At 35.6% G+C, this 13018-nt stretch overlaps 1 protein-coding gene across 8 annotated transcripts in view; it reads right to left on the bottom strand.

The window, feature by feature from the left end:
• CACNA2D1 (calcium voltage-gated channel auxiliary subunit alpha2delta 1) overlaps positions 1-13018 on the bottom strand; it is a 364493-nt gene that overhangs the window by 186510 nt on the left and 164965 nt on the right. For all 8 annotated transcript variants that reach the window (XM_074538787.1, XM_074538781.1, XM_074538782.1 and 5 more), the window contains exon 4: positions 6282-6341. In XM_074538787.1, coding sequence (XP_074394888.1) covers positions 6282-6341 — 60 coding nt within the window. The remainder of the gene's footprint in view (positions 1-6281; positions 6342-13018) is intronic.

Below are 13018 nucleotides of genomic sequence, written 5' to 3'. Positions count from 1 at the left end.
AGTGATTGAAGGTGTTTCTTTGCTCTACTCTAAAAGCTTTTTTGGCAAGTTTCCAACAGTGAAGCACTTCACTGCACAGATGAGATCGGTGCAATGATTTATATTATAAAGTTACACTCCTTTACTGAAGATAAGCATAGTAAGAAGTGGTAAATAACCAGTATCTAAAGACCAAACACCAGCTCCTCTGTAGGTACACATTTTATATCTCTGCTTATAATCTTAATTCTGATTGTACTTACTCATCAACAAAAGCTAGCTCCTCTGTAGCTACACATTTTATATCCCTGCTTATATACAATCTTAATTCTGATTGTGCTGCTACCACTGTCTTCCTCTGATAACTCTGTAATCAGTTAAAATTCTTAAAGTGTGAAAAAGAAAAAAGAAATCAAGGAGTCCAGTATGATTAATCAATCACACTAACACTCACTGGTGCAATTTTCATACAGGATTGTATCAGATATATAATGGAACAGAAGCATGGAAGAGCTGGCCTATGGCAGCCCCTATTTGAGAGGTAAATCAATGATTTCTAGAGTGAAAGACTCATCTGAGAGACTCCTGGAAGCTATAAAACTCCAGGCAAGGTAGCCAGTAACTGTACTCTTAAAAAGATTTCTAATGACTTGGATTTCTTTTTTTTTTCTAATTCCCTTTAAGATGTTTTTCTTTTATCTAGCTAGTACCTGCTAGATATTTGTAAACCAGAACGCACACTGAGACTTTTTACAGTAAGAATCCAAGCATTAGGGGGCAGGATGCTGGGGACAGACAGGCAAACAGAGGGATCTTGTTCCCAGGAGGGAATGACAGACAAATTCTGCACTAATCTGATGAGGCTTATGCCACATCTTCAAAGAGGCTTCAGCATGGACATGTTCTCAGTAGATTTCTGCACTTAGATGAAATTCGATGAAATTCTCCTTCCTAATGATGGAGATCCTGGGAAGCTGAAGTCAGTGTGTTCCAAAGGCTGTAACTATTGTGGCTCCTGTCTCACTATGACAAATACTACAGAGAACTGCAGAAATGTTTGTTCCAGGAACATTCACAGTGCATTTCCATGACTCCAAAAGGTGTAAGTGATTTGATAAATATCAGCTAAACATCAGAACAACCCTTAAACCCACCCTATTTCAGTAAACAGAATTTATCCTTATTTACTCTTTACCTCACCTTCTTATTACTCTCAGAGTACACACACAGAAACTCATGCCCTGGGTAGAAAAATATCCAAGTGCAATCACTGGAAGAAAAATGGTACTTAATTCCTTTCAGTGAGATAGGGCACACTTAATTTAAATTATACACAAATGAAGGCTACAGGTCCCAGAAGAGGTGGCACACAGCCCTTCAGAGAATAAAATATTGCCCTCCCTAGAACCTGTCAGTTTTAATTGATCATTTGGATGGGGTTTTTTCAAATCACAGAGGCTTTAGAAATGTGAGGCATGATCCAAAATGAATCAAAATTAATGGAAGATTTATTTCACTCAGTTTTGGATCAAAGCTCTGTGTGAAGACACTGATAGGTTTGATACTTTGCCTGTGTTTAGTGTTATAACTTTCAAAAAATTATAAAGTGTAATTTAGTATTATAACTTTCACAAAATTATAAAGTATCCATGACTTACTAGGAAAGGATCCCACACCTGGTTCCCTGCACTGCAGCTCTGGTGCCAAATCTCAGCTGCATTTCTCCCAGATGCTCTTTGCACAAAAAAGAATTATCAGAGGTACAAACCATGACAGAACTGAATCATATCTCTGAAGAGATGAGAGAAAAAGGATTCTAGTTTGTTTTCTTCACAGAGTTTTCCTTCTTTCAAGAGACAAAATATGTTTGGTAAACTGCTTCTTTACAATGAAAGCATGCCAAAGCTGAAAGTTTCATGGTTTGTTTGTTTGTTTTCCAGCTGAGGCTTTTAGGATACAGTGTTTTAGCATTGTTGTAGCATCCACAATAAACTACAGACAGTCCTGAAAATCTTCAAACTGCAAGATACAACAGAGACACCTACTACTGCTCTGCTCTGGTAGGTCACCACTTGGATCAACTCTGGTGATAGGAAACCTGTTTTATCTTACTTATCCTTTTCATCTTTTGTTTCTTTGCTGAGCAACTTTTCACTATAGTTTTATGCAGCCAAAATTTCTACTAGAAAAAGATAAATAAACAAACTACAATTCCAAAGTATTATTCCCATGACCTTTTGTACATGAACACCACCCTACATATTATCATTGGAGAAAATGTTGTCTAAAAATTACCAAGAGGTAAAAAACATTATTTACACAGAAGAAAATAAAATTACACTACTGGTTAAAAGATAAAGCATATTGAAAGAATTTTTCATGTGGCATTTTTATATGATAAATAAGTCTTAAAAGTTTGAGTTTCAGTCTCCATATAAATAAGTGGATGTTAATAGGTCATGCATACAGACTCCCCTTTTAAAATACCAATGAGATGTCCCTTATGTTTTTACATGTGTAAGTACAATTAATCCAGCAACCCAACTGGAAACAAAATTGCTTTAGTTAACCAACCATTGCAAGGCAATCAAGTGTGGTATCAAATGTAATTGTAGAAGATTCATTTGGGGAATAACAGCAATTACTTCACACAGAATTTTCCCTTTCATTCTTTCAGCTTGCATATATTTTTTTCATGAGTCTCTATCTCAGAAAAATAATTGGACGATCACAACTGTCAAAAGCATCCCCCTTTCAATCTGTAGTGTACAAGAAATTTCAAACTGACAAGGCTGTTTCATTTAGATTTATTGGTTTGTACCTCTGAGTTGTAACTGCTTTAATCTAAAATATTCAGGCTTAATTCCTGCAGCTGTACAGGCAGCTGGGGAATTGGGCAGTACCAATGCAGTGGGAAACAGAGAATGGGATTTCTCCATTTGCCTGAAGCTAGGCATTTTTGATTTGCCTTCATAAACTTCACAAATATTATCTAAGGACCTAATAGTTTTCTAACAGGTAAGTATTATTTTTGGGCCATACAAGTAAACTGCAGTTCAACTGTTTTAAATAACTTTGTGCTTCATCAAAAAATAACACTTTACAATCCAATATTTCTAATTTTCCCTTTTTTGCTTAGAAGATATTTGATATTCTTAGTTAAAATTATTAATATTACTTTGAATAACTTTTTACCTTTAGTAAATTAATTATTCATTTCCAAAAGTATTTGTCTATTTAATTATCAGTGAAAAATACCCATATCCAAAATTATATTTTTTCTTGTCACTTAGTTAGAACTAATGGTAAATATGTAAGATGCATGCTCTTAACTCATTTTAGATTTCCAAAATATCTCTGGGAATAAATATGTTTTTTTCCTTGTAGTAGCTTATTTCAAAAGACCGTATCTAAGATGCTGAATTTTTATTATAGGGTGACATTAATCTAAAAATTAAATCTTTAATGCTTGCATGTTTCTTTTGCCGTCACTGTGCACAACCCACTCATATTTAGAGTAAGGTGTTAGAACAGGCACCCTGGTGGTTTTTGATTGACACATCCCTTGTAGCTCTGCACAGACCTTGGTCTCACAGTCAGCCTTCTCTGCCCTTTCTTTTCTGCATATGTTCCACTCAAGCCAGCCTATATACACTTCCCCAGGAGGAATGCTTGGGATATTTTCTCCTGAAAACTCCATAGGCTTTTATTCATCTGCAATCTGACTGTCAAGGACATTGCTGATCACAAGCTCATTAGAAGCAGAAATAGCTTGTCCCATGAGTTTCATTCTACAGTGACTCATGTGCAATGCTGCTGGAAGGGCTTTCATCACCCAAACCTAAATCCTGGATGAGAAATGAACCTCACTCAGCATCATATAGACCATTCATAATGCTATCAGAAGAGCTTTAAGAACCTTTAACTGAAGAAAGTTCTACAGCCTATCTTCTATTTTCCATCAGAGCCATTAGGAGAATGAGTCTTCCAGTGAAAACTAAGTTTATGATAAAGATCTGTGTGCAAACTAATTTGAGCAGGCATTTTCTAAAAAGTAGGCCAAAAAAGAAGAAAGATTACTTCTGGCAAAAATGGAACAAATTAAATTATAAGAGGCTTAATACATTTATTTGAAATTTAATTGCATAACCTAATGTCAAGGTTATTATATGGTGCACACTGTTCTGATCCAAATTCAAAACAGTGAAGTACAATATCAGCTTGCAGTTACTTTATTATAAATCCAACTGCTTTTTTTTTTTTTTTCAATACTGACCATAGCATTTCCCTGAACTATAACATCAATATAAAATCACATTTCCAAAATATTTTGAGATGTCTCCTTGGAAATGAACTCAGGTAAAACCCGAAGCCTCTTTTCTATGACTGACTTGTACTGTGAAAAAAAAGATACAAAGAAAAACAAAAGCTGAGGCGGTGTTGACATGATGCCACAATATAGTGCAGAAGCAAAATGATTAGAATGAGATTCTGACTGTATTCACACAGCTCTGCACTGAGTCCATCAAGCCTGCAGGTTTTGTTTTCCAGGCACAAGAGAGACGGATTAGCAGAAAAGGTCGCTGCAGCATTCTTGTTCCAGCACCTCCATGGAATATGCATTGTGTGTTTTGCTGCGTGTTGGAGGCTGTGCCTGTGCAGAGAGCACAGCTAAAAGCATCCAGGCTGTGTCCAGACTCTCTGTACTCCTCAAGTCAGTCACTCCTCCCTGAATTACATGGCCTGACCTCACCAGCTTTTTTGTCTGTTTTCAGATCTTCAAGTGCCTGAGTAACACTGGATCAGAATGAACATTTCTGCTGGGTTTGACTGGGTTAGAACTAATTTTCTACATAGTAGTTAGCAGGAGCCATATTTTGGATTTGTTCTGAGAAAAGTGATAATTCTGATAATTCTGGTGTGGTTTTTAAAATTTATTTATTTTTATTGCAGAGGAGTGTTTTTGTGCAGCTGAAGCCTTTTCTGTTTTTCACAGTGCCCCACCAGTGAGGAGGCTGGGGGTGCACAGCTGTCCCCAGCTGACCCAAGGGATATCCCATGCCATACAGCATCCTGCTCAGTGTATAACATGCAGGAAGGAGAAGGAAAGGGGTAGAATTTTGGAGGGATGGTGTTTGCCTTCACAAGTCACTATTAAGGGTAAAGAAGCCCCATTTTCCTGGGGATGGATGAACACCTTCCTGCCCATGGGAAGTGCTGAAGGAATTCCTTGCTTTGCTTTGCTACTCCAGGCAACCTTTGCTTTGCTTATGAAACTTTCTTTATATCAGCCCATGAGTTTTCTCATTTTTACTCTTGCAATTGTCTCCCCTGTATCCTGACTGGGAGTGAGCAGGTGCCTGTGCAGTGCTTACTTGTCAGCTGGGGTAAAACCACAACAACATTCTTAGAAAACCACTGTGCATTTAACTGTGTGCAAAGTGATTCTCAGGGATGTGCAAACACAGTCCAGGTTTGCAGCAGCATCATGTAAAAGCACCATCTGCTTTTATTTCTGAAGGAACATGGAATAAAGGCATAATAAATAATTTTGACACTTAGCCAGGAACTATAGCCTAAAATTAAGAGGCTTATAGTCATGCAACAAAATATTAATTTAGCCAAATTGGTAATTAAAACATCAAGGTTGTACATTTTAAAATCATGTCACTTATTTTTTCAGTAAAGCCTGAAATGAATAAAGAAGATAATTTAATGTTTGGCCAGGTTGGGGCCTCTTTCAGCAGTACTAGAATACAGAAAAAAGAGATGCAGTTATTAAAATACGGAAAGAGATTCTATAGAAATGTCTGTGACTCCCAACTCATGCAGATAACCAAATCCTTCTGTATTAAGCTTTTCTTGCTTGGATTTTTTTTTGTTTGTTTGGTTTTTTTGGTTTTTTTTTTTTTCTCTTTACACAAGAAAAAGACAACTTGTAAAAATCTTTTCAATGATTCTGTTTCAGTGTTTGGAATAAGCACTTTTAACTGATAGCAACCATCACTCAAATGTCTTCTCTGTAATCATTCCTTGTCTGTCAAAACAAACAGATGTCTTGTGTACAACTCAGAGCTACATCCCTGGTCTCTGAAGCTCCCTATGAGCTTCTGAAGGGAAAAGTTCATTTTATTCTCTAGACACCCTAACTGAGACTCTGTTTACTGAATTAAATAACTGTCTATTCATAGTCAATAACCCTTTCTGTAGTAGATACACAAACAACATATTTGTAAGACTACAGTTAACATTTCAAAGAGGAAAAATCCAAGAAGGTTAAAAAGAGAAAAACTGAAGCTTACCCCAAACTCATCTCTCCACTGATGTGATGCTTGGTACTTCTCTGCTTCTTTAGCAAGGCGCTGAAGAACAAAGAGAGAGAACATAAATTTTAGTCTTTACTGATTCTTTACATAAAAAAAAATCTTTCTCTTTTACTTTTTTCCTATGCATATCTTTCTCCAAAAATTTTATATCTATGCTTTTTTCATTTGCTTGAAAATATATGCATTTGAGTAAAGGTGAACCATCTTATCTAAAAAAATTTATTTTCTGTACTAATTTATATTTAAGTATCATTCACTCCAATATAATTTAGGAAGTTCCAGTTAAGTTCAAAATCCATCAACATGCTGCTGAAAATACTCTCTCTTTACACACACTACCTTGTCTTCTGTGCATTAATTTAGTCTACTATCTAATGACAAGTACATATTAAAATATTAAAACACCATGTTATGGACATTTATTTCTCTGCTATATCATTTAGCTTCAATTACAGAAACTCCTGACAGCCCTGTGATTATTAGGGATACATAAAACGTCAGTAATTTGGGACTGGCTAGGGTCTGATCTCATGGATTGAATTAGCAGCTGGAGAGTATCAAACATGTTCCTAGAGGGCATTCACCCACATTTAATACTTTGAATAAATCCAGTCTTTTCACTTAGCCCCACAGAAAGAAAAGCACTGGAATTTGCTCTTTCAAATCAATCTCTTGTACAGATACATTCATTAGATTGAATGATGTGTTCCTCCTCATACAAAATTTGAAGTCTGAAAAAAACCAAAACCTGTTTGGACACAATTCTTAGGACTTCACTACAATTTTGCAAATAGAATTTGCCAAGGTTATGCATGTTCTCCAGCAAAGCTGCACACTGATCCCCCATCCCACAGATGTACCCATCCCTAAAGCAAGCCAGCTCACCCTGAAGAAGCAGCCACCTGATGTGAATGCAGTTCATGTGGACTCAGCCATGTCCTAATTGTTGAGTGACTTACTTTTAGACATAAATTATTTTACAGCCCAATAAAAATTTTAGCAACTGTGTTTAGGAGTCGTGGTCCCTTTCTAGGCGACACAGCCTCACTATGTCCACCAGATAAGTAGGGATGAAAATGCGTACTGTGTAACAATAAATCTGATAACCCTTTAGTCGCTATAGGACACGAAAGAACACAAACTCACACTGCTGTTCTCAAGGTGTAGAAAAAGGGAAGTTTATTTTCTGACTCCAACATTTATAGTTTTCTGAGAGTGACAGTGGATTGGAGGGTGACAGTGCATCTCTCCAATGACACTGGATAAACTAACAGTCTATCAACCTTCTCTTCCTCCATTTAGGAATGCAAAACAATGAGTTATTCACAGTAAGTGTGTGAGAAAGTTCACTACAAGAATGTCAACATCAGAAGGCTTAGAAAATCTTAAAAAACCAGGGTGACACCCTTTTAATATTCAGACCAATCCCTACATAAGATGAACTGGTGTCTAAGTCACACTTTCAGTTGAGACACCTTGTCAGTTCTTGCCAACAGCAAAAGGAGTATGACCAGAAAGTCCAGAAAAGCTGGAGTTCCAGAAATGGATCTGTCAGAGCCTCACCTCAGACCTTGCCACTGCCTGTGCTGCCTTATCCCCTGAGGGCAACCCTTCTTCCTGCTCTAACACCTACCAGGATGATTGACACATTTCAAAAATCAGAACTTAGGATCTTTGCCTTATTTTTAGGTTTGAAATAATTCTTTAAAACCAGAAAAAACGTCAACTATGTCCTCTACTGCCACAAAATGTGTCCCCATTCAGTTGTTCTATTGTCAATTCAAATGATTCCTATCTAAGAGAAAGCTACCAGCATCTTACAGGCACTACTCACTGGAGATGCACCACATTAACCAAAAAAATCTTATGATACAATTTCATATATTATATTGGAAAAAAGAACAGTCCAACTCTCTCTTGACTGCACTGGATAAACATCTACAGCATTTCATTTTTTGCTAATACACTAGAACAACTTTGTTCATTAAGTTTATTCACTTAATCTAGCCCATTTTATATCTAAATTTGCATATCCTTTGATAAATTCAAGATGATTAAGTCAGATTGTAGCAAAGCAAGATATAACACTTGCTATATGTGTAAATAGCTGCAGTTAACACTGTCCTCAGATTTCCTTCACACTCTGCTCCATTGCCTTAAGGAACTCTGAGAACCACAAAAGACAGAAGAACCCAAATGCACAAAATGATAGATGGATTATGGAGAGAAATATACACTCATCATTAACACCACTAAGAATTTTCCATGGAAAGAACTGAGGTCATGCTTGAAGTTCCTCAGTTCAAATGGTAGATTTCTTAGCTAATCTGCACTATAAAGTGAAAACACTTAAAGCAAAAAAAAAAAAAAAAAAAAAAAAAAAAGTTGGTTTTGGTTGCTTTCCCTTGTCTCAAATGAAGGGGGAAAAAGAATATCCCTCACAAAATTATAATCTTATTCTTCTTTAGAATTTTGCAGTCAGGCTTCAGCTAGAACCCATCCTAAGCAACCTTCTAAAGTAACAGTACATGCAATATCTACAATGCTTTATATCTTAAAATAGCCTCCAAAATGAGAGGCTGGCATTCAGGGCATGTGTACAGAGCTTTGTTAATGGTGATCAAGCTCATATGAAAGTGCAAGAAAACTGTTTAAGAAATAGTAATAACCAATGAGAAAACAGTTGTTCCTTGTGCCCTAGAACCCCAAACCTGATCCCATAATGAAAGTACACATGACAACAAGACAGGATCACACATATAGGTTCCAGCAACGGGTTGAGATACCTTTTTTATTTCTTCATCACTGCTTACCTAAAGAACCTTTTGCTCTACTGTCCAAAATCAGTATTTTTTGTTGATGTTCCAGTTATTTGATCAATTAAAAAACATTATCTGCAATGTATCCAATACTTTAGCTGGAATGTATATTTAGGATGTACCTCATATTACCCTGTGTCAACACTCCTTGGCCAAAAATAGCCAGGCAGTTAAGCAAACTCAAGTTACTTGTGCTTTTTATTGTGACACAAGGAGACTAATTTTTCATCTCAAAGAAACCATGAGATTCCTGCTTCCTTTTGAGGTATGCAAATGTCAGGTCTGGCCTTCCCTGTGTTGATGGAGGAATCTCTTGGGAATGCTGACAGAGAAGCTGCACAACAGCTGGCTGACACCTGGAGCTTCCCATTTTCCTCTCATTACAATGAGGGTGTAATAAGGCAACAGCTTCTTTAACACCATGACCCACTGCAGCTCCCTGAAGGTTTCTCCAGCAAATACTAAAATCCTGAGATATTAATTTTTATGTGTAAGAAAATAAGAAGAAATGGTTTTAAACAATATTCTTGCATATTATCCTTTAATAATTTCTTCCTCCATGCTCTCTGTATTGCTTGCTGTATGATGAAAGTTGTGAGATGTTTTTATGCCTTGAACATACCTCTATTTAACAGCATTTTTTGGATCCAAGATATGAAAAGAAGAACAAAATTAAAAATGGGAAAAAGAAACAAAACTAACACGTAACAGAAGTGTTCTGGCTTACTTCATTATATTTAAAGAACCCTACTTCGTGCAGTCTGCTGGAGAGCACAGATTTACTCTGAATTAGTAAATAAATTGAGGAAACACGACCAGGGAGAGAGGGCTGCAAAGGCTAACAGAATGCTGCAGCATCTATTCATGTCCTTTGGAGGATGCCTGACAGCTGTGTGATGGTGCTTTTAAAGTAAGGGATCAGAGGGGCTGCTGCCAGATTTAGCCAGTGTGATTGACACAGTAGCTGATGGCAAATTTAAGGTGCTTGGAAACACTTTGATTAAACATGCAATTTGTTTACTAAATTTTCCTAGATTAAACAATTACTTCTATGTATTTTTTCATTAATTTTCAATTTTTTTAAATTATTAATGATAACAAATTTCTCCCTTTTTTTTTTTTTCCTTAGCAGGGTGCAGTGCTCATTATTTTCAGGATTTTCCAGAATACTTAGCTCATTAATAAAAAATTTTTAAAAATATCCGTTATAAATCAGTCACTGCTCACAAATAAGTATTTTTAATCAAACTTTAAAAGGAGTCAAGAGGTATCTGCCACTAGATTTCCTTATATCTTTCAAAGAGAAAGGTTATCTTCAAAGGAAAACAGCTATTGAAAAGCCAGATAAGGTGCAAGTGTTAATTCACTCCACCAGCCTCTGAATCTTTCTTTAACTTTTAAAGGGATTATAAAAGATTATACACATACAAACACACACACAAATAATAGAAAAGGAAAACAACTAAAAAAGATCCAAAACCCAGCTGCTTGTCAATCTCATAACCCTCTATTTCCAAAGGTCTTGTCCCCAGTTTCCAAGTTCATGTTCCTATCTCTGAAAGGCAGCCTTTGATGCAGCACAGACAGCAAGAATCTTTATCTGATCTGTAAAGATCAACTCCCTAGCAGGCCTATTTATCTTCCAGCTTTCATTTTTCTCACATTTATGTCATATTTTTATCTCCTCCTTGCCAGCGCAAGATTCTGTCAGCAAACGGCCCAATTAAATTTATATTCAGTACAATTAAATCATTTTCTTTTGTGTTTCCCATTCTCCTTTAAGTGTTTTATTTGAAAATAATATTCAACTACTTCTTGATATATTAAGTTATTATAAAATGTGTAATCTTAAGAGTTAATAGATATCAGTAAACTCACAACTTTTAAAACACAAAATTCAAGAATTTTTTAGGTTATTTTAAGAAAATAAATACCACGGGAAAATATGTCAATATCAAGCTCATAAAGAGCAACATAAAATACAGAATGACTTTCAAGTCCCAATTGTAAAAGATTATCCAAATACTCAAACCTGTTCTTGCATGAACAGCACAAAAGCCACAAGAACTACATGTAAAAGTGGTTTAATACATAGTTTTCATATACGTGTCTGAAACACAAATATTTTTCTTCCATAGCTGATTATGAATTGGATATGAATTACAAGATGAGGGAGAGATTCTGTAAGACTCATACATTGGTGTCTGAAGTGTCAAGTGCCAATAACAGTCTGATACTGTTATTTCACTACAGGTTTAATACAGACTAAGTCCAAAGGGTTACATTCTCAGCTCAGTAAGCTGTTACATTCTATATTAAAAAAATTAAAACTATTCTCTTTTACCTTGATTCTGTTTTCTTTACATGCATAGCATATGTTATATTTTCACAGGAATTTTTGGTAATGAATTATCCAATACCATGAGTTACCCTATTGAGTAATTGTACCCAATTGTATAAAAAGATCACCCAGGTTGTCACACAGAGAGTTTGAGCTCAGCAAACATCTGTAAACTGGAAGGTCAGCAACCCAAAAGTGAGCAGAGATGTGCTAAAGATGGCAAGATCATAATCCTCATATAAACACATCTACATTTATTTTCTTTTGTCTTATTTCTATACTTCCAGTGGGGCACAGAAGGAGTTAGTAGAGGCTGAATACCCTTTTACATATTATTTATAAATGTATTCCCTAAATGATCTTTCTAACAAGTGGACATTGATAATAATAATCACCAGAAAAGCTGATCTAGATTTGATGAAGCTGAAGCATGTCAGTTTGGATAAGACAGTCCCACCCATAAAACATTGTCTTAGATTGAATCAAAGACATGCTCAATTATGGTGATTTGAATTGTAACCACAAGTTTTAATGTTTCCTCTTTCAAGTAAATTCATTTGCTGTTAAAAATGTTGTGATCACTAACACTGAAGCACAGAATTTCCCATGATAATTTATATTTCCCTATGTCAAATAAGGACTTTTTTTCCTAAGCTTTGCTGTATTCCATTATATAAATGGAATATATATAATATCTAATATAATAATCTTCAGCAGAAGGGTAACTAGAACTTTACACATATTTTTGAGAATATTTTTTTAATATAGTGACCAAATATAATTTTATGGGTGGTTTTTTTTGTGATTTTTTTTTTAATTTGTTTGGGGTTTTTGGGGTTTTTCTGCTGATCTGCAGCTTGGTTATATTTTAGGTATTTACACTGCAAAGTCACAGCTTCTCCTTACTCTGACATCTGCTGTGCCACATGATGGCAATGTGATCTGTGCACTGTTAATGAGGATCTCTGAAGCACATAAGGTCACAGAATAACTGTGTTTATATTGGTCTCCTACATTCCATACAGAAAGTGTATGTTGTACTCCTCAGCTGCTCTCTGGGGACATTTGAGTCATATCCATATGGAAAAAGGGTATACCAGAGGTCTGCTGACATTGTAATACTTACAAAAAGCAGTTTTCATATAAAATTACTGGCCTAAATGTATATATAATTTAAGACAATTGGGAATTAGCAAAATTTTTTGAAAATATAACGTTAAAGTTAACAACTCTGGACAACTGTTCAAAGTAACACCTCAGTCCTTGTCTTCCACTTAATAAACAATTAACAGCAACCTAAAATGCTACATTTATTTTTTTCTAATTTAGCTGTAGATTACAAAACTCAAATTAAAAAGTAAGCAGAAAAGTACTTTCCACAGTTTGTCTGCTTTTCTAATGCATTTCAAGACATTTCTGCTTTATTCATATGAAAAATAATTTCATTTCAGACCTTCTTAGTCAGTTTTTCTAACAGGATGACCTTATATACAAAGAAAGGCTGTCATGTTTGTTACAAAGTAACTTAATGGGAAAAAATCCCCATCACCTTC

The sequence above is a fragment of the Zonotrichia albicollis genome, chromosome 4, assembly GCF_047830755.1.
Source record: "Zonotrichia albicollis isolate bZonAlb1 chromosome 4, bZonAlb1.hap1, whole genome shotgun sequence".
Taxonomy (NCBI): domain Eukaryota; kingdom Metazoa; phylum Chordata; class Aves; order Passeriformes; family Passerellidae; genus Zonotrichia; species Zonotrichia albicollis.
This window is presented reverse-complemented; position numbering and strand designations above follow the sequence as displayed.